The sequence below is a fragment of the Girardinichthys multiradiatus genome, chromosome 5, assembly GCF_021462225.1.
Source record: "Girardinichthys multiradiatus isolate DD_20200921_A chromosome 5, DD_fGirMul_XY1, whole genome shotgun sequence".
NCBI classification, from domain to species: Eukaryota; Metazoa; Chordata; class Actinopteri; order Cyprinodontiformes; family Goodeidae; genus Girardinichthys; species Girardinichthys multiradiatus.
In genome coordinates, this window is record NC_061798.1 from 4,630,675 (window position 1) to 4,652,785 (window position 22,111).

The 22,111-nt window shown below is 40.7% G+C and overlaps 1 protein-coding gene across 9 annotated transcripts; it reads right to left on the reverse strand.

Moving 5' to 3' along the window:
- Positions 1-1,969: 1,969 nt before the first annotated feature.
- Positions 1,970-15,184, reverse strand: ptp4a1 (protein tyrosine phosphatase 4A1). Of its 9 annotated transcripts, XR_007038329.1 has the most exons (7): positions 15,014-15,183; positions 4,584-5,258; positions 4,321-4,413; positions 3,765-3,895; positions 3,372-3,446; positions 3,016-3,199; positions 1,970-2,666 (listed from the first exon to the last, which is right to left on the reverse strand). XR_007038329.1 is itself a non-coding variant. In XM_047365809.1 (6 exons), exons 2-6 carry the CDS (start codon positions 4,686-4,688, stop codon positions 3,100-3,102), a joined length of 504 nt encoding a protein of 167 aa, XP_047221765.1. In that variant the 5' UTR covers positions 4,689-5,258; positions 15,028-15,184; the 3' UTR covers positions 1,970-3,099. The 9 variants fall into 9 exon arrangements, 8 of the variants coding, with proteins under 8 accessions (XP_047221765.1, XP_047221763.1, XP_047221762.1 ...); XM_047365809.1 differs by having other exon boundaries at positions 1,970-3,199; positions 15,028-15,184; XM_047365807.1 differs by having other exon boundaries at positions 1,970-3,199; positions 4,584-5,255.
- Positions 15,185-22,111: the final 6,927 nt, after the last annotated feature.

Genomic DNA, 22,111 nt, shown 5'->3' on the forward strand with positions numbered 1-22,111 from the left:
TTTATAATCAAAGCTGCAAGTGTTTGGTGGTTTGTCTCTAGTCTCTTGTTGGTACACCAGCTTCCCAAACCTGGAGGGAGACTTTTTTGCTGTTTCATTTTTGCTAAAGAGCTAAATCTCAGTCACATTGTGTGGAGAGCATCTGTAAACAGCACGTTTCAAGGCTTAACTTGATTCTTAACTGGATTTAGTTTTGGACTTTGACTGGACCATGGTAACACATTAATTTGGTTTGATCTAAATCATTTCACTGTAGCTCTGGCTGGAGGTTTAGTGGTGTTGAGCTGGAAGGCGAACCGCCACCTCAGTGTCAAGCCATTTGCAGCCTCTAACAGCTTTTCTCTCAGGACCACTACCATGTTTCTAATGAGAATGGTGTATTTAGCACGATGTGCAGTGTTAGTATTTCAACAAACAGTGTTTTGCATATAGGCATAAAAGTTCAACTTTGGTCTCATCTGACCAGATCGCCTTCTTCCACGTTTGCACGAAGTACATGATGAATAGTTGTCCTGTCACCAGATTCTCCTAACTGAACTGTGAATCTCTGCAGCTCCCCCAGAGTTACCATGGGCCTCTTGGCTGCATCTCTGAGTAATGCTCTCCTTGCCTGGCCTATCAGTTTAAGTGGACAACAGGGTCTTGTTAGCTTCTCTCTGAAGCCTTCAAAGAACAGCTGGACTGAGACTAAATTGTATGCAAATGGAGCATTTATGCTGGATTTCATTTGGGAGTGTCAGGGTAAAGAAGGCGAACTACAAATGTGTGTCAAATATTTCCGTTTTAGTCAGCAGTGGTGCAGTGTACAGGAAATGGATGGGAGTACAGGCAGGAATGTTCTGTATTTGAACATGGTCAAGACCAAGCCGATGGTGGTGGGCCTTAGAAGAGAAAAACTCTCCAACCACGGTGGAACGAGCAATCTTCAGAGCTGGGTCTGCAGTAGCAGCAGCATCATTGTGGGACATAGCATCAGACTCAGAAAAATCATTCAGATATCTAGTTAAATTGTGGTGCAAGAAGACTAAAAATCCTGATGAAGTTAAAAAAAGGTTCTGAATTTAAAGAACATTACGGTTCTTTCTCCATGCAGCATAAAATGAACATTTAATCACATCTAAACTTACAGACTGCTGATTTAGTTTGTTAGTGCAGTGAACGCCAGATCACTCAAAGTCCGTCTGAGTGAGATGACCCAGTGTTCCGGTTCCTACTCGGAAAACCTAACTGCAACACCCTCTGTAGTCAGAATATGCATAATACATTAAAAGCTGTAATATTCCTGCTGTTCATGCTTCTCCTAAGGGTGGCCAGATCTTGATGTTATGTTCAGCTGCACTGAAAGTAGTCCATCCCTTATCTAATAGACACAACACAGGTGTATCCCAAACATATCATTCAACAGTTCTTTTGTTTCAATAATTCAATTCAAAGAGTGACGCTTACAGACATAACTCACAGACGGATGTCTCCAGTGTTTACTTCTGTTCATTTAGGTGGTTATAGTTTACAGCTAAAGAAACCCCAAAACTGCATTAGACATTTTCTGACAGCGCTTTGCAACTGTCCACTCTTCTTAATAGATCTGAACTGGGCTGTTGTAAAGATGATGAGAGGCACCAGAACCAAAATTGAAGATGAGCTGAAGGCCACCGTCGAAGCAGCCTGGGCTTGCTGACCTCAGGAAAGCCACAGGCTGACTGTCTCAATCACGCTGCACCGATGCAGAGTTCATGTAAAACAAGCCCTGAATGCAGATGATGTCTTAGCAGGCCAACAATCCTTTTTTCACTGGTCTGATGTAATATTCCAACTTCTGAGAAATTGGGGTTTTGAGATGCACCTAAATTTTCAGAACAGATTTTTTCTTTTATATTTTCTATTTTTCTAGGATGATTTATGCTGTTTTAAAACTTGAAATGTGTTAATTTAAAATAAAATGCATGGATTCAACATAAAATATTGATACTCATGTTTCTACTCGATTTTTATTTCCTATTTGCATCTTCTTCTTTCCAACAAATAACTCATTCCTTGGATGTTTTGGGATCATTTTCCATTTTAGGCAATAAAATGAGACTTTTTTCAGTGTCATTTAATGTAATCTCACAAGTTGGTGAACAGGTACAATTTTGTCGCTCACGGTACTAAATCACACATCCATTGATAGTATAAATAGCCAACCTAATAATAGTACACATTTTCAAATACATAAAATCATCAAGTATGCAAGTCTTAACTTATGGACATCAAATAAGAAGGCATACACATTATCGCAGATGGTGGAAGTCCAGTTTGAAGCTAAAAAATCTTGAACTAAAAATACAAATAGAAAAAAAAAAAAAGAATCAGATTTTGGACATGGCATGGAAGAAGTAAACAGAAGGTTTGATAAATAAAATAAACTCATAAACGTTCAACTGATAAATATTATGACATTAAGGTCATTTAAGTTAAAAACTGAATGAAAGGGAATGAGTGTAACTTCCTTCACAAGACAAAGGCAACAGGTTAGTTTTTCTAATTCCGAGTAGAAAATGAAACACCTTTTCCAGATGCCAGAGGGAGGTGACTCCTGGTATGACTGCCTTGGTTTCACTTCAATTATAAGGCATTTAAGAATGATCCATGTGATCTGAAGGAAGGCATATCTCTTTCTACTGAAACTAAACCCAAAAACAGAAAACAGAATGGGGGGGGGGGAGAGGGGAGATAACCTGTCACATGACATTTGCTGTAATACTTTTATATTCAATGTAAATATAGCGGCCAATCAAAATCTCTGGGACACACTTGCAACAACTATAACTCCAACATTTCACAAAGATACAACTCAGCACTGCCCTTCCTCATTGTCTTATATTTTATATTTGGGCAATGTGGTTCACACAACTCGTTATCCCTCAGACACGTGATTTATTTAAGCCTGGAGAGGGAGGCTGAATTACAGCACATGGTGTTTCAAACTAAAATACTTCAGCACAATGACAAAATAAGCAAGAAAACAAATGTAACCTGCGAGGCAGCAAGCTAGCGGAGATGAAATGAGCTCTCAGTATTGTGTGTAGATGTTGGACTGGCATGGCAGGTGGTTTGGCTCTACTGGATGCAGCAGTTATTACGATGGCGCAGGCGCATCTTTGGACGATATTTCTCCAGGTAGAACAGCTGCTTGCTGTTGAACGCTCCTCGACGCTTCCTGAAAGAAACAGCAGAGAAACAACTTAGTTCAGTGTTTTTTGGTTTCAAATGTTTAAAACATTGAGGTTCTAGAGCTGTGGTGCATTTAGGGTGCCTCACATCCTTCACCTGAGCATTTCTGTAACTCTTAATTGCCAATTCATTTATTTTTTACTGTTACACAAACTTACTGTCGAATGAACTGGACAGCGTCTTCATATTTCATCCCACATTCTATCAATGCAAGTGCCACCAGAACAGGAGCTCTGCGGGAAAAGATGACATCACAGACATTAAAGAAAAAAAAAAAAAAAAACACTTGCAGATGAAAATAGGATCATGCATAAAAATGTTAAAAAACTTCAGGAAAAAAAACAAATCAGAAGACAGACGTCACATTTTCTTTCTATTGAACAGACCATGCAGTTATGTCATATTCAATGGTCCTGAGAGGCAAAACCTCAACACGGTTTTCATCATTAAAGATAGATCTAGAGCATATCAAGTGCATTTTATCTCCACGTAAGCTTTTTCAGTGTAGCGAGCCCCCCTGCAGCCATGCTCATAAAAATTCCTGATCTCACCTCCCAAGCCCTGCCACACAGTGGACAGCAACGCAGCAGCCAGGCTCCTCTCTGAACTTCAGTTTCAGCAGGTTCAGCCAATCATCCACAATCTGGTTGGAGGGAGGAGCGCCATCATCAAATGGCCAATCCTGGAAGGGTTGGAAGGGAACAAAACAAAAGGGGGAAATTATGTCATGGGTCCATGTTCTTGGAAACAAATAGGAAGGTCTGAACCGGCTGGACTGGAAAGAAAAATGTTGGTTGGAGAACCTGTTGAGTTTTGCTGGAACAGCAAATCCATTTGGGATTTGCTTAGTTTTATATAGTGTCTGGCATCTATTTGCCATCATACACTAAATAATGGTGACACAGAAAGACTGCATAAGAAATAGACAGATATGACATTTTAGGGATATAAAGACATCTAACAAATTTTGATAAAATTTGGGTTTTTAATAATGCTGAGTAATTTAAAACCCATTGATGAACTAAATCTTTTTCAAATGAACAACAAGCACTGAAAATAATATTGCTGTTGCTGAAATAATAAGTCACGCAATGGGACTGAACCTACCAGAACCTGAATCCCCTCTTTTACCACAAGGGTGGAATCATAGGTGGCCTCACAAACTCTCACCACAGTGGTGACTCCATACTTCTTCAGCTCCTGCAGGAGAATGTTGAAAGCTGATTAAAACATCAGATAGATACCTTCAGCTAAACTGCTTTTGTACGTTCATAAGAAGGCAACATTTACCAAAACATTTCCTACCAGCTCCAAAATTATTTCACTAAATTATATTGAGTTGGACTAAAACTACTGGCATTGTGCCTCACCTCAATGAACTTGTTCAAGGTGGCATTGGTGGGATTGTGGGTAATGAGGAACCTCATGTTTTTGTAGGTGATCTCAACAGGGGCTGGTCTGTTCATTCGAGCCATTGTAACAATGTAAAAAAAAAGACTGTATGGATAACAAAACGTAAACAGATTCCAAAAAGAAAAACACAAGCGTAAACAGTTAGCGGGAATGTAAAACACAAAAGGTCCAATGAGCTTAAGGAAGCTCAGAAACAAAGATCCCTCTGTCTTCTTAAAAGTTGGCAATGCTAAAACAATAAAAATGGCGGGCAAGTTTAGGAGATGCCAGCTGACAAAGTGGCAGACGATTAGAAAAGTAACTTAAAATCCTCTCCTTTGGGATGAAATCAAAAGAAAAGAAAGTAAAAAAAAAAAAAAGGGTGGTTCCACCTTGAGGTCTGGCCGGGTGGAAGCCAACGAGGGCAGTGTGCAGCAGGTGGAGTTACCCCATCCAGGCTGAATTATCGCTGGTTCTGGGAGGTCTCCCGGTCCTGTAAAATTTCCAGGGTCCCTCTGGTGGCTCAAGTACGTTATATGGATGGCAAGTTTTGCTTTTCACTCGTCTGCATAGGCAGCGTGCTGAGCCTGGCAGTAGTCTCCACTGCCCTTCAGAAACTCCATAAATGTGCGACCCAGAACACCACAGAACTGCTGTGAAAAAAGACAATAGGAAAAGCAAAGACTGAATAATCTACTTAATAGAGAAATCTGTTACATAATCACACATTAACACACCTTTATGCTCAAAGTGTTTGCTTTAAAAAGTAACAGTTTTAAGGGCAGCTGATTATAAATGACCAGTATTCTGATAGTGTAAACCTGCTGTTAAAAAGTTCTTGGAAAAGAAACGTCTATTTCAAGTTCTCAGAGTCTACAGTGACGGATCACATGTCTCATCCCACATCCAAAGCTCTGCAATATTTTATATACTTTTAAGGCAACAACAAATCTGGACTTTTCTCATTTCTAACCTCAGTCAGTTATTTTCTATCGCTTCTTCCAATGTGGGTCAAGGGGGAGCTGGTGCCTATCTCCAGCAATCTATGGGCAGGAGGCGGGGTACAGCCAGGACAGGTCGCCAGTCCATCGCAGGGTAACACACAAACAACCACACACACACACACACACACACCTAAGGGCAATCAGGTAACCTACAGGGTACCCCCAGGGTTCTTCAAGTGAAATTTAAGACTTTTTAAAGACCTTTTTAAGACCACCTAAATGGAAATTTAATGCCAATTTCACAGCTATAGCGATAAAATTATGAATGATATAATAAAAAATCTATGGATTTTAAGCCTGAGAAAATAATCGCCAAATACTTGAACTTATTTTATTTAGAATTTCATATATAATAGACATTAACTTTGTGAGCTGTGCAATAATAAAATAAAAAAAATATGCATGTTTCTCACATTAAGAGTCAACACCACTCACTATTGCCTTACAAGCAACCTTTTGGTTATACAAGAGATGAAATGCAGATTAGGTTCAAAAAGTACAGCAATCCACTTTACAGCTAGTGTGTGTCCGTGAATGACACAAGAGCCTACAGTCTTCAAAGATCTGCTCCCTTGGCTGCAATCTGTTCATCCAGGTTCTTTAGTTCAGCCAACTTCTCCTTGTGGCTTCTTCTGAAAGCATTGGACTTACTAATGAGCTCTGCCATCTTGCTGTCAACTTGCTTGTCCTCAGCCTCGTCCGCTAACTTGTCAGCATCTCTGGCCAGACCTTCAGACACTTCCTGGATGGCTCTTCTACTCTTTTTAAGTTGCTCCAGGTGCTCCTCCATGGCCCTTCTTTTCTGTCCCTTTGCCTCGGATTCCTTCTTTCTTCTCTCATTCTCAAGATGGATTCGGTATCTGGTCCTAGCTGCTGTAACAGAGGACATGAGCTCCGGTGTGAGAGGGACCTTAATAACCCCCCCATGTAGGGACACATAATCACAGACAATTCTATTTGCAATGACGGTTTCCTCCTGAATATTGCAGATCTCAATTTCTTTATTGATGGAGAACCCCCTCTCCCCGGTAGCTTGGCCATGAGAGAGGAGTAAAAGCTTTTGATGGAAAGCCCAGAGCTCGGAGTAGGGCTCGTTGATGAAATGATGAAGGAACATGTCCAGCCTCTTCTCCAAGGGCTTGAAGGACAGGAACTCCTCATTCCTTACTTCCAGGGATAGAAATTGTGAAAACTGCTGGATGATTAGATCACCTGTAGAAAGAGTGAATAAAAAGTATCTAAAAGTTGTAATGTTGATAGATAAATAGACATACATAGATAATGTTAAAAAAAATATAATAATATCCACTTGCATTTTTTGGTGGATTATATGCTCAAGTTAACATGTTCATCAAGATGTGTGAGCGTTAGTGAGTGCGACTGGGTGAATGTGGCTCTAGTGTAAAGCGCTTTGAGGGGTCTGTATGAATGGAAAAGCGCTATATAAGTTCAGTCCATTTACCATTTACCAAAAATAAAGTAATAATAATTATGTACCAGCAGTAACACCTCCTGCCAGCTGCTTGTCTTGGAGAAACCTTTTGACTAGACACTTCATCTTGCCCTGGCACAAGTCGGGATCTGAATACATCATGGCTGGGTTAAGACATGTCATCTGTCTCACAGTTGGGTAAGTCAAGGGGCTCTTCTCCTGAATCTTCTTCACCATTCTGGATAGACCCTCCATGCATTCCTTTCTGAACTGGAGGACAGAAAGCTCCCCTACAATGGGTCTACTCTGCTGCTGGAGCTCCTAAAGATGTAAATAAGCACCAACTCAAATACATGTATTCCTCTCCCTCCTCTATTCTGCCAGCTGACCCAGTGAGTAGACAGGCCACATCATTTCCACAAGCAATCACACACGATTCTTTCCACAATACCTTCAGAACAGACTCTGCTCCAATGCCAATGTCAACAGCTCTTGGATGAACCCTAGACTGCGGGTCAGTGACATCAAGCCGGACCAACTGTAGTGGCGTAACATCATGGAGAAGTTATCTTTTGATAAATCGCCTCAGCAAAGTCTGCAAAGACAAAAAATAAAATAAAACAAAATTCACGTTATTAGTTAACATTTTCTTAATGTGAGATATGTGAATAAATAAACACAACTGCGGACATGGTGCTTGTCCGCTGATGTGCACTATTTTACGGAGTGTAATTGTGTTAGTATATATGCCTTTGTGTGTGTGTGCAGGTGTGTATTATATATACAGGGGTTGGACAATGAAACTGAAACACCTGTCATTTTAGTGTGGGAGGTTTCATGGATAAATTGGACCAGCCTGGTAGCCAGTCTTCATTGATTGCACATTGCACCAGTAAGAGCAGAGTGTGAAGGTACAATTAGCAGGGTAAGAGCACAGTTTTGCTGAAAATATTAAAATGCACACAACATTATGGGTGACATACCAGAGTTCAAAAGAGGACAAATTGTTGGTGCACGTCTTGCTGGCGCATCTGTGACCAAGAAAGCAAGTCTTTGTGATGTATCAAGAGCCACGGTATCCAGGGTAATGTCAGCATACCACCAAGAAGGACAAACCATTCTTGAGGACCATGTGCATCCAATGGTTCAAACATTGTATCCTGAAGGCGGTGCCGTGTATCAGGATGACAATGCACCAATACACACAGCAAGACTGGTGAAAGATTGGTTTGATGAACATGAAAGTGAAGTTGAACATCTCCCATGGCCTGCACAGTCACCAGATCTAAATATTATTGAGCCACTTTGAGGTGTTTTGGAGGAGCGAGTCAGGAAACGTTTTCCTCCACCAGTATCACGTAGTGACCTGGTCACTATCCTGCAAGAAGAATGGCTTAAAATCCCTCTGACCACTGTGCAGGACTTGTATATGTCATTCCCAAGACGAATTGACACTGTATTGGCTACAAAAGGAGGCCCTACACCATACTAATAAATTATTGTGGTCTAAAACCAGGTGTTTCAGTTTCATTGTCCAACCCCTGTATATATTCATCTTCTATCCGCTCATTCCATAGTGGGTCGTGGGGGAGCTGGTGCCTATCTCCGGCGGTCTACTGGCAAGAGCCGGGGTCCACGCTGGACAGGTCTCCAATCCATCACAGGGCAACACAGAGACATACAGGACAAACAACCAAGCACACACTCATTCACATCTAAGGGCAATTTAGAGAGATCAATTAACCTAACAGTCATGTTTTGGACTGTGGGAGGAAGCTGGAGTACCCGGTGACAACACACGCATGCATGGGGAAGAACATGCAAACTCCATGCAGAAAGACTCCCAGCCAGGAGTCGAACACAGGACCTTCTTGCTGCAAGGCAACAGTGCTACCAACTGCGCCATCATGCTGTCTCTGCTTCTATTATCGCGTTCTTTCCACTTTTTGGCGTGACAATTGAAATTTCCAACTTCTGGGACAAATGAAGGTTTATCTTATCTAATCTTAAATGTATTCCTGGGCAGCAGCTTTATTATTAATTTTTCATACATCATCAAATGAATCAGTCTCAGCAGCAGTGCTATGTGGTAGTAAACAAAGGATGATTAATTATAATATTCAGAGTGCAATGAAAACATTCACCTTACCTTCAGCAGCTCTGCCATGTCGTTTCCAAAGAAAGGCAGCACAGGCTCAGCAGTCTGGTATTTGGTGAGAAAAGGTGTCATGCTTCGTGAGACCGCCGTGAAGAAATGCAACTTGGCCGGGATGAGAGGGTCTTTGGTTGCCGCCACAATGGTGTTGTAGGAGGAAGTCCCAGGGTGAGGGAGCTTTTTGGTTGTGACAGCCTCAACATACTTTATCATGTCTGGCTAGATGTTGAGGGCCCTTTCTACTACTGGGAGGTTCTCGACCCAGCGGTGGCCACAAAAAGGCAGAGCGAAGACTTTGGATTTAGTGAAATTACAAAAATCTTCTCTTCTTGCAGGCACATTGTGGAAAATTGTGTGCAGAGTCCTGAGAAACTTCTCTATGTGCCAATCTGTGAATCCACACTTGAAAGCATTGTGTAGAGTATGGAGGCCGCAACTCCCCACCACTGCCAGCTGAACCCCCCCAAACTGTTCTGCATGCTCTTGCTGCAACATCTCAAAAAAACGCCAATTGACGTTGGGCCCATCCATGGACAAAGAGACCATCTTTCTTAAATCATGGTCACGTAGACATTCCTATAGGAATCAAAAGCTAGTTTTAGCATAACATGTGCACATAGGTATGTTAGTTTATAATACAAACATATTAGTTAGCAGTGGAAGACAAAGATCCTTTGTTTAGAACAGAATTGATGTGGAAGTACTAATGTAAAAGTAATCAAAAGCAGAATTAAATAAACAAATGATTGAGGTAGAACTATTCTATATCACACTGTAATCTATATCTTTCACAATGCAATAATCTCCCAGTTATTTTCTCCATTAATGGACTGTAAAAATAAATAAATAAAATAGAAATGTCAAATTTGCCTAGAGCCCAAAATTGACATCTTCACAAATTTTGTTTTGTCAGTCCACCTCAAAAACTATTAAAAATACATTCAAATATTCAAAAGTAAAATGTAAAGTTTTTCAAATTTGTGAAACTGGAACCAAAACATTTTTTGCATCAAAAAAATGACTTAAATGACCAATGCTAATTTCATTTCTGCCAATCTACTACGTGTCCACGACTGCTAGCATTACTTGGTAGCTCAACATGCTACATGAATTTCAAGCTTTCATAACAGCTTAAACCAAATCCATTTTAGCTTACATTGTGAGGACAGGTTGTGCTAAAGCATAATATAAGCTCTTCTAAATGATACTTACTTTAACATGTTTGAGCAAGTCCACCGCTGTTGCATGACCCATAAACTGGGACCCAAAATATCTTGATCGAACCTGGTCACCAACACAGTAGCGCAGGTGAAGGTCTAGCTGTTTAGTCTTTGTTGTGGCTTTCGTCAAACATGACAACAAAGCAAGCGACCACGTTGACTTGGTCAGTCAGTTGTTTAGTGATGAACGGAGCCAGACCAAACTTGGTGATGTATGCAGTCTTGTTGTATCCACAGGTGAAATTAGCCACGATCTCAGAGTCGGGAAACAATGTTTTGAATATTGCGCTAATTTCGTTGTTCGAAGTAAATGAGTGGTGGTCCGAAATTGTTTTCAGGATCCAAATCACCTCTGCCCGAAGAGTTGGCGAATGAGCTCGCAGGTTCACTGGCTGTACTACCGATTATGCTTCAGTATTACTTGCAGTACCCACATTGCTGGTTGTTAAAGTAGAGCCTTGCTTTGAACAGAACTGAGCAATAGGTGCCTGCTGTTGGTGGGCTCTAGCATAAGCGACGTGTTTGGCACTCTTCATATGGGAGTCCAAAGCCATAAGTCCCATCGTCCCCAGCTTAAAAGATTTTCGGCACAAACAGCATTGGGCCTCGTGGTCATTGTCCGAATTAGGTTTAACCCACTCGTATTTTGGATTCTGCTGCCACTTCGGGTTAAAACGACACTTGCCCATTCTGAAGCACACTAAGCTAACTTACTAACAAGGTGGTTTTGTTTTCCCACCACTCACTGAACCCACGGGAGAAAGTCGGCTGACGAGCCCTTCGTAAAACGGATATTCGTCATTGGGCACGTGAATTCTTACATTGCTCGCACACACCAACAACACATTTTGCTTCAGTATTTTAGGACATTTTAGCATTTATTGTCTCACTAAAGGACAAAATAAATTAAGACAAGTAAATGACATTTTATAATTTGTCTTCAAAATGTAATACTTTTAAGGCCTTAATTATTTAGTAAAAAATTCAAGACTTTTTAAATACTTTTAAGACCCCGCGGGTACCCTGAACCTACCTGTTACCTGAAGTAAGAGGCTACAGCTGCACAAACATTAGCCGTTAGCACGTCTGGCTGCTACTGAGCTGTCTGCATCAACGTAACTTTGCATCTCTGTATTCCAGATACATGATTGGTCTAGCGCAGAGCAACTCTTATGATCACTGGCTATTCGTATTCTGTCAAAACCTGGATGAACACCATCTATCGAAAAGTCTATCGATCATGTTTCATATCTCTATCAAGGAAAAGTTATTTAGCGATATATATCTATATCGTTTTATCGCCCAGCCCTATGTAAAACCCAGCTGAAATGTTCTGAAAGGACAAAGGTGAGCCACCAAATTGAACAGTTCCACCTGGAAGTGGAAGAACAGCTGATAGCCTGCCACCGTCAGTTGGAGGGGCATTAAGCGAGTGATGTCAAAGCTTCCCCTCTAACCAGGAAAAGGTGAAGCCAATACGAAATTCACTGCCACCTCTACTGCAAGGGATCTGTGACCAGCAGCAGTTGTTGAGAATCAGGGCTTTTGAGCTATGAGGCACTATTTGGATACATCATCCCATCTAAAAGGCTTTCCGATGAAATGATGCATAGTGGCTAGCGCAGTGTGTGGCCAAATGAGAGCAGTGATTGAGATAAAATTAAATGATTAAATGAGCTGTCATTGAGTGTAGCAGGAAAGGCATATTACCAAGGAGGATATAGTTTTAGTTAAAGATGAAGTGAGAGATCTTACACTCATTTACTTGTGAAAAAGAGCCATTGTTTGTTAGTTTGGAATCAGAGCTAGTAGTAGTTTATTTTCCGGGTTATTTGAGCTCAGTTTTCTGTCGATCAAAAAGCTGTTTTTATTAAAGGGATAGTAGATGTTTGTGTGGGGGTATTAATAATCAACTTTAGTCATATTATAGCCTTCTCAATCTAAATTGCATCATGATTCCCACCCCTAGACTGAAAGGGTATAGCAAAATGTCTTGGATTTAGCCTTTCAACCCCTGTCATGTAAAATGCTACATTTAGAAATGCTGGTAGCCTTTAGGAAACCTCAGTGTTATTAGCACAGGGATCTAAATCCTCTAAAACATATACTCAGACATTGATGTTTCCAATGTATCATTTTTGCTTTAAAAATTGTAAAATCCAGTTTTACAGTGACTGACTACAGTCACCTTACTTCCAACCAGGGGATGTCACCTCTGATCAAAATATAAATAATTAATGACCGCTCACAGCTGAATGGCTTGAGAGAGAAAAATACTTTAACTGACATTCTTACATCGTCTGCTATTCAATTCAATTCAGTTTATTTATATAGCTCCAATTCACAACACATGTCGTCTCAAGGCACTTCAAAAAATCAGGTTCATACATTCCAGTTAATCCTAACCATTGAACAGTGCAGTCAGATTCAGTTATTTATTCAAATTGGATAAAAAGTTTTTCTATCTAAGGAAACCCAGCAGATTGCATCCAGTCAGTGACTTGCAGCATTCACTCCTCCTGGATGAACATGTAGAAACAGTGGACAGTCACTGGTGTTGACTTTGCTGCAATCCCTCATACTGAGCATGCATGTAGCGACAGCGGAGAGGAAAAACTCCCTTTTAACAGGAAGAAACCTCCAGCAGAACCAGAACCAGGCTCAGTGTGAGCGGCCATCTGCCACGACCAACTGGGGGTTTGAGAGAACAGAGCAGAGATGCAAAGAGAACAAAGAAGCACTGATCCAGCAGTACTTTCTATGGGAAGGAAAAGTAAATGTTAATGGATGTAGCTCCTTTAGTCATTTCACCTAGAAAGAAAGAACAGATAAACTCTGAGCCAGTTTTCAAGGATAGAGTCTGAAAGAGAGAACATAGAGTAAGTTACAGTAAAAGCTCAGTCAATTTCCATGTCTAGGAGAGAGAAAGGGTTAAACACTGAAAGACAGGGCTAAGTGGATCATCTGTAGAAGGTGAGCATTAAGTTGTTGCCAGCAGAAGCTTGGACGATGCCCCTCTCCAGAAAGGTGTCACAGGTGACAGAGTCAGGCCAGGTGTAGCTTCTAGGAAGAGAAAAGAGAGAGAATATAAAGTTAGAAGCTAAATAACAGCAAATAATGCAAAATTGAAGAGTAGTGTAGTTGTTGAAGAGAAATCTTAAATCAGATAAAATGGGTATGGGCAAATCTTTACCAAAAAAAAAAAAGAAATAAATAGAGATCAGAAATGGGTCAAATTATTCTGTATGGTGCATTTCTAATATTAATCTAATTTTCAGCTGGACGATATGTTTGCATAGCTCTAAAGTGACATTAGTACCAGACTTTAAAATCTTACAAAAAATTACAAGCCCCCTTGAGGGAGCAAATGTCCTATTTAGAGCAAAATCCTGATCCAAGACCAAAAAAAACATGTATTAAGAATGAGATTCATCAAACAAATGTATTAATTTACTATTAAGAAGTTACATCTCTTTATAACTGCCATTTACAATACATTAAACTGTAGAAAAGGAACTACCGAGTAAAAATGTGCAGGAGTTTATACACAACAGGTGGTAAATTGGTCAGTTCTTATGGAGTCGCCCACGAAGACGTCACAATGACTCATAGCGGAGATGATTGGGAATATGGAGAAATCTAATGCTGTATAATTTCTCATGTGTAGTATCTTATGTAACAGCCAGCAGGTTATACAAAGGATGTGTCATTTCTGACATCTATGCCAGATATTTTTCTCCATGAGGCCTCTGTTAGGGATTTGACGTTTCTTGTTCCAATTTATCAAGCTGACCAAAGCAGTTTCACTGCCATTGAGTTAGTTACTAATGTTACAGACTATTACACCAACAAGAACTCAAACGCACACTTCAACCACGAATCGCACTTTTCCTCATTTATGGCAAATCTAAAACCTAAGCTCTTCAATTATGCTGCAATAATCCGCTGTTTTCTGGCTGAATTTGGTAAACATTTTGTGGAAGGAACAAAGAAGCCATTAAAACAGGCAAGAAAAGGAGAAAAACCAGGATTCATAACCTATTACACTGTTTTCTTCCGCTATCTCGTTAAAAACGTTAAATTTGCTCTTTCAGCAAAGATGGGGCGCCGTCGCACAACAGAGGCCTGAAGACATGGACTACACGTTCTTCTCCAGTAAAAACGACGCCTTGTGCGATCAGCACCAAGAACGGCTGGAGAAAAACGCATGAAGAACGTGTTGCTTGCGTTTATTATTGACTTCACCTAAATATATGACAACTTTAACCAAGAGAAACTTCGAGTAACCGGCCAGGACCAGTTCAGCTGCGCATCCGACTGCCGCTTCCCAAGCATGGCGACTAGCACTAAAACCTTTCACTACCAGTAAAAACACGGACAGAACTATCTTTACTTGGACATTTGGAAGAGAAAAGAGAAGGAATAATTTTGAAGCCTGAGTAACAATTTTTTTAATCAAATATATGCTGCCTAGATCCCGGTTTTATCGAGGAAACGTGAAGGCCAGCTGATGAGGGCTTCCGACCTGATTTAGAACAAAACCCGAGATGAGCCTGAAAAACGAAACAAAATGGCAGCCAGAAAAGCGGCTACTTACTGGGATATGCTTACTCATTGAAGATTGTAGCTTAATCATACAGCCGGTCCCAAGAAAAACGGTCAGAATATGAAACGGTTCTCCACCATACAGTCCGGTGCTGTTTCTCCGAGCTGAACCGAAGTCTGCTGATCTGCCGGGGTCCACACTGACACGAACCGGAGACAAGGCAACGCCGGGTGACGTTTCCTGTCATGACTTTCACAATAAAGCACCAGCATGCCAAACAACTTTATGTTTGTTATGTTTGTTATGCGGCTCTTTGAAGAAACCTTCATAATGAGCTACAACAACATTTAATTTCCCGTTGGGATTAATAAAGTATTTTTGAACTTTGAATTTGAATTTGAATTGAATTGAATTAAAATATTCACCAGACCGAAGAGACCAGCGAAAAAATGCTGACATTTTTGTTCTGTCAATCCCCAGTTGATCGCGGTATATAACTCTCTGATCCATGCAGTCAGGTTAGCTTCCTTAGATCGATATGGTTTTTACCAACTTGCATTGTATGATCCGCTGGGTTTGTAATGAATTACAATTAGGATCAAATTGCGCTGTATGAAATTGGTAATGTGACAGAATGTCTGCATTACATCATTATGAACTGAACTGGATTTTGACCGACCTGGAGTCTATACAGCTCCATCTGAATGGGTCCTTTATGTAAAGTGCCTTGAAATGAAATCTGTAGTATGTTGGTGCTATAAATAAACTGAATTTAACATAATGTTTATATGGTGAAGGGTTAGGGTTAATATATTTCATGTTATGTCCACTTTTTGTGAAATTCACAATCTTTTCTCATCTTTCTTCTAAACCTGTAACTGTACACGGCTTTAAAATTTCTTCTATCCTGCTTTCCTAGCAACTGTTTGGTAAATGAATGCAAATAATTGTTCCATTAAACAAACATGGTCAACGTCATTGAGACCAGCTTTACAATTTGGATCAATCTACAATCTTTACCTTTCAGTTGTCATATTGCTAATAATACTTTATGAAAACAGTGTGAATTTCACACATTAGAGCCAAATCAAGAAGTTTCAGCTAAATAAGGATGTACATAAAGACTGTAGGGACTGAATACGGACAAACACCACAGTGAGGGCTCCTTAGGTAGCCTATAAATAGCCTACTGGTGCAACCGGTTATTCATAGTTTTTCTTGCAAATTTCTGGTGCACAAGTACCACCAATGTCCTTATTAACTAAGAACAATCATTATTGAGGAATGGTAGGAGTCAGACCTGTCCAGGGAATGATTATAAAATGAATTTCTGAGTGCCTTCTCAGGATACATTGACTTTTATTTTGAACACTTTGTTTCCGGTCTTGATTGTTTCTGTGTTTCACTGCTGCTGCCTTGATGCATCCCTGGAAACCCCACCCTGAAAATGTGCGGCGTTATGTCCATACTCATCCCGAAGAGACGCGGATCAGGTGGTTACTGAGGCCCGGGAGAGTCTCCTGGGGCCACATGTGGGCTGACCCATCCAGAGGAACACAATCCAAAACACGACCTGCACAACTGACTGTGAAACTTTGTGAAACGGGTTTGACTTATCTAACTTCTGAAACAACTTTTTGTTAACAGTAGGGAGAAAATTACAACCCTCTGCCTTAAAATATGGAATCACTACTGCTGGAGCAGGTTTAGTGAGTTGTTTTCCTCCTTAGTAAAACAAAATAATAAAAAATGGCGTAGAACATTTTGTAACAAATTAAGGGGGAATGAAAACTTGAATTACACAGTGTTGAGGAAAGAAATTCCAGAGTTCTAATTAAAAACGTCACAGTGAGCACTTTATTGCATTATTTTTATTATGAATTGAACTGTCTTAATGGTAAGATGTAAGACATTCCTAGGGAGGTTGCTAATTCAGCCATTATTTCATGCCTTGTCTCTTTCTGTGTGACTCAACCCAGGTTTTCTTCTATTAAGGACAGAATATCTGACTACATTCATCACAGTATCAACAGAAAGATATATAAGACACCCTCCTCATTGCAAAATAGCTCACATTCAGGCAGACTGGATGGAGAACATCTGCAAACAGCAATTATTAAGTCTTATCACAGATTCTCTATCAGATTCAGGTTAGGACTTTGACTGGGTCATTTTAACACATGTAGATCTAAACAATGCCATTCTAGCTCTGGCTGTATGTTTCGGATTGTTGTCCTGCTGGAACGTTTACCCCCCATCTTTTTGCAGCCTCCAACAGGTTTGCCCTGTATTTCGTTCCATCCATCTTTTGACCAACATTTTCATGACCTGTCTGTGATAGGTTTTGAGTTTCTAGTCAGTTTTCCCAAGTTCATCAGTTGCTGTTTTTGAGTCTGTTTAGATTCTTTATTTTATTGATGTGTTTACTCTTGTGTTATATCTGTTTCTTCCCTGTTTATGTTTTATATTTAGTTTCATTGTTTACATATTCTGCGCACTTAATGTTTTGATGTTTTCCTCGATACCTGCTCTTCTGTGTTAATTAGCCACCCTCTTTCTGTTGCCTACGTTCCCTCTTCCACCAGCTGCTTCTGATTCTCTATTAATTAGCGCCCAGCATTCATTGGTCCATTATCCACCCTACCTTAGGACTTATACTCTCTGGTTTTCACAATTCTCCACTGGTTCCTCCTGCTTACCACCAGTCTGTTTCCTCATGCGTTTTCTTCCCAAGCTTATATTACCTGCCTGTGTTCTGTCATCTTGACCCTTGGAAGTTCTTGTTTTAAAATCATCATGAAAACCATTTTCAACTTACCATGAGGCTCCATGGCTCTACTCTGCATGTGGGTCCTACCGAAATCCAGCATTCTCTGGCAAACTTCGTGTGACTACTGAAAAAAAAGTCCCCACAGCAATTCGGATCTCCAAAATGAACTGGAGAGTGTCACAGGATGGATGGATTCACAATGGGGATGGCTAAAACTAAATACGTTTCTGCAGGCATAACCTGGCTATGAAGAAATTGAATATCACCATGCTGGCAAGCAAGGAACCAAAACTGAGGGTGACATGGAACCCAGCTCTGAGGTTCCTCACATTTGCTCAGGGAGAGAGGCACACTTCTAAGCCAGTGGAGAGAATTTTAAGACTCTAGACATTTTGGTTCAACTCATTGGTTTATGTAAAAACATGTTGCTTCACCTCACCTCCATCAGTGCACAGCTACACTATTTTGATTGGTTCATTTAAAAAAGGTGGGGTAGCAGTGGGGCAGGTTACTCACCAATAATATAATCTGTTGCAGTAAAAAAACAAAAAACATATTAGCGTCCTTCCTATTGGTTATCCTGTTCATATCTGACAAATTTAAAATCCCTGTGGGCACCTGGAGATTGAGAGGGGGGTCTCTTTGCAGTGTCAGGTTACAAAAAGAAAGGCACTGACTGTTGTCTCTGCCTGTTGTGGGTAATGATTGTTACCTGGAGGGGTGTGATTGGGAAGAATAGTCTCCCTGATCAGAATCCAAGCTGTGTTTAATTATTGGACTTCTGTGCTTGGAATGGGATGTCCATAACAAACACCATGTTTAAGGGAGCAAGGTTATAACCTCACTTGCAGATGTGGCCTCCAGGAGTAATAGCCTTATGGTTATTGGTGCCTGTCTTGGTGGCAACCAGATGCCTTACTGGTAGTGATACACACTTTAAGAGTAACCCACATTGTCAATCATTTCATGAGAAGAGAAAAAAAATATTTTAGTCCAGCTGTTTGGGTAACAGTGGATACAAATTTAATGACTTCTGAAGGCAGTTGGTGGTGCTGGATTTGATCTAGGGCTATCAGAGTAAAGGGGGCCAAACAAAAGCAAGCCACACTTCTCTGTTTCTTTTTTGTAAAAATGTTTAAAACCATGTAGCATTTTTCTGTCACTTAACAATTATGCAGCACTATTTGATGATCTATCACATAAAATCCAAGTTGGGTATAAATACTTTTGCAAAGCATAGTAGAGCCTTTCTGGGCAAATGTAGTGATGTTTTCATCCATTAAAGTATATAAGACTTAGTTTAGAAGATGTGACAGAGAATGTATGGACTGAAAGTCAGTGTTTGAAATTTAGTTTAAGAGTCTTATACAGGTCCTTCTCAAAATATTAGCATATTGTGATAATGTTGATTATTTTCCATAATGTCATGATGAAAATTTAACATTCATATATTTTAGATTCAATGCACACTAACTGAAATATTTCAGGTCTTTTATTGTCTTAATATGGATGATTTTGGCATACAGCTCATGAAAACCCAAAATTCCTATCTCACAAAATTAGCATATCATTAAAAGGGTCTCTAAACGAGCTATGAACCTAATCATCTGAATCAACGAGTTAACTCTAAACACCTGCAAAAGATTCCTGAGGCCTTTAAAACTCCCAGCTTGGTTCATCACTCAAAACCCCAATCATGGGTAAGACTGCCGACCTGACTGTTGTCCAGAAGGCCACTATTGACACCCTCAAGCAAGAGGGTAAGACACAGAAAGAAATTTCTGAACGAATAGGCTGTTCCCAGAGTGCTGTATCAAGGCACCTCAGTGGGAAGTCTGTGGGAAGGAAAAAGTGTGGCAGAAAACGCTGCACAACGAGAAGAGGTGACCGAACCCTGAGGAAGATTGTGGAGAAGGGCCGATTCCAGACCTTGGGGGACCTGCGGAAGCAGTGGACTGAGTCTGGAGTAGAAACATCCAGAGCCACCGTGCACAGGCGTGTGCGGGAAATGGGCTACAGGTGCCGCATTCCCCAGGTCATGCCACTTTTGAACCAGAAACAGCGGCAGAAGCGCCTGACCTGGGCTACAGAGAAGCAGCACTGGACTGTTGCTCAGTGGTCCAAAGTACTTTTTTCGGATGAAAGCAAATTCTGCATGTCATTCGGAAATCAAGGTGCCAGAGTCTGGAGGAAGACTGGGGAAAAGGAAATGCCAAAATGCCAGAAGTCCGGTGTCAAGTACCCACAGTCAGTGATGGTCTGGGCTGCCGTGTCAGCTGCTGGTGTTGGTCCACTGTGTTTTATCAAGGGCAGGGTCAATACAGCTAGCTATCAGGAGATTTTGGAGCACTTCATGCTTCCATCTGCTGAAAAGCTTTATGGAGATGAAGATATCATTTTTCAGCACGACCTGGCACCTGCTCACAATGCCAAAACCACTGGTAAATGGTTTACTGACCATGGTATCACTGTGCTCAATTGGCCTGCCAACTCTCCTGACCTGAACCCCATAGAGAATCTGTGGGATATTGTGAAGAGAACGTTGAGAGACTCAAGACCCAACACTCTGAATGAGCTAAAGGCCGCTATCGAAGCATCCTGGGCCTCCATAAGACCTCAGCAGTGCCACAGGGTGATTGCCTCCATGCCACGCCGCATTGAAGCAGTCATTTCTGCCAAAGGATTCCCGACCAAGTATTGAGTGCATAACTTTACATAATTATTTGAAGGTTGACGTTTTTTGTATTAAAAACACTTTTCTTTTATTGGTCGGATGAAATATGCTAATTTTGTGAGATAGGAATTTTGGGTTTTCATGAGCTGTATGCCAAAATCATCCGTATTAAGACAATAAAAGACCTGAAATATTTCAGTTAGTGTGCAATGAATCTAAAATATATGAATGTTAAATTTTCACCATGACATTATGGAAAATAATGAACTTTATCACAATATGCTAATATTTTGAGAAGGACCTGTATGCTGTCTTACACCTTCCCACTGAAATGTCCAACCTGTACAAAAACAAGTATTTAAATCAACTTTAAACCAGTTTTCACAGATAACCTTTCCCATTTTTAACATGGACCACCTTATTTCTACTGCATCCTTTTTGTGCCATCTTTAAAATTCCATCCATCCATCTGTTCGTCCGTCTGTCCCTCCCAATAAGTTCACAGGTCAGAAGGGATCCCCTCAGCATATTCCTGATAACCTCCGGGGCCTCCTCCCAGTGACACATGCCCAGACAACCTCCAAAGGGAGGCATGCAGTAGGAATCTTGGACAGATGCCCCAAACCACTGGAATTGTTTCTTTTCATTGTGAAAGAGGATAATTCTTTTCCAAGCTCTCCGATGCTGGTAGCTCATTTCATTCGTCTGTATTTGGGATCTCATTCTTTCGGTCATGATCTGGATCTCCTGACCATAGGTGAGACTTGGATTGTAGATAGAGCAGTAAATTTAAAGCCCCGGTATAGGTTCAGCTCTTTCTTCACAACGTCAGTCAGAAGTAGTTTCTGCTGGACAGCAGACAAAGTCCTAATTCATCTATCCACATCTCACTCCATCCTACCGTCAGCTGAGAACAAGACACCGAAATACTTAAACTGCTCTGCTTGAGGGAAAGACTGATCTCTGACCTGGAAGGAGCAGTACACCTTTTTTTGTTTGAGAACCATAGGCTTCAAGGAACTGGTTCAGTTCACTCCGATGGTAAATTCTTGAACCACACCATCTGCAAAAAGCAAAGATGAGACCCTGGTGTTCCCAAACCAGACATCATCCTCTTTACTACACCTTAAAATCCTGTCCATGATCACCACGGGAACAAGGAGCAGCCCTGGAGAAGTCCTCATGACCCACAATCATTCAGATGTTTTTGAAAGTACCACTTCTTATTACTCCTTGGCACTAAGGCTTGATTAAGGCCCTTTCTTGAAATTGTTGTTTAATTTTATAGTGAATGAAAACATTAGTGCACATATCTGTAGTGATAAAAGTACGTTCAATGTGTTATTTCTCCACACACCTTTTAAAAATTATTAAAATGAAAAAACAATATCTCAAATGTTTCCCAGTAGAATTTCTCAGTGGAAACCATCATATTATTGTCTGCTGATTGAGACAGGTTAGGGCTTCTAACTCTAGCTATTGTTTAGTCTTCATAGTAGGGTATTTTACCTCCTCTAGAATAAATAGGTTTAGAAATACTCATCTACGTTTCTGGAAGCTTATGCAGAGCTGCTTAGCTTTGCAGTTTCACTCTGCAATGTGACACTCAATTGTCCTTGCCAACAGCCAATAGGATCCAAGCAAAAATGTTTCAGTCCCTCCCAGGGTCTGGTGGGGGCCAGTTCGCAGCTGATCCCCAGTGGCT

Coding starts and splice junctions, on each gene's coding strand:
- ptp4a1 (XM_047365804.1), bottom strand. CDS start 7,296: ATGGAGGGTCTATCCAGAATGGTGAAGAAGATTCAGGAGAAGAGCCCC. Junction 6,822..7,106: donor GGCAGGAGGTGTTACTGCTG/GTACATAATTAT, acceptor CTCTTTCTACAG/GTGATCTAATCATCCAGCAG. Junction 5,259..6,260: donor CAAGATGGCAGAGCTCATTA/GTAAGTCCAATG, acceptor CTTTTTTCACAG/CAGTTCTGTGGTGTTCTGGG.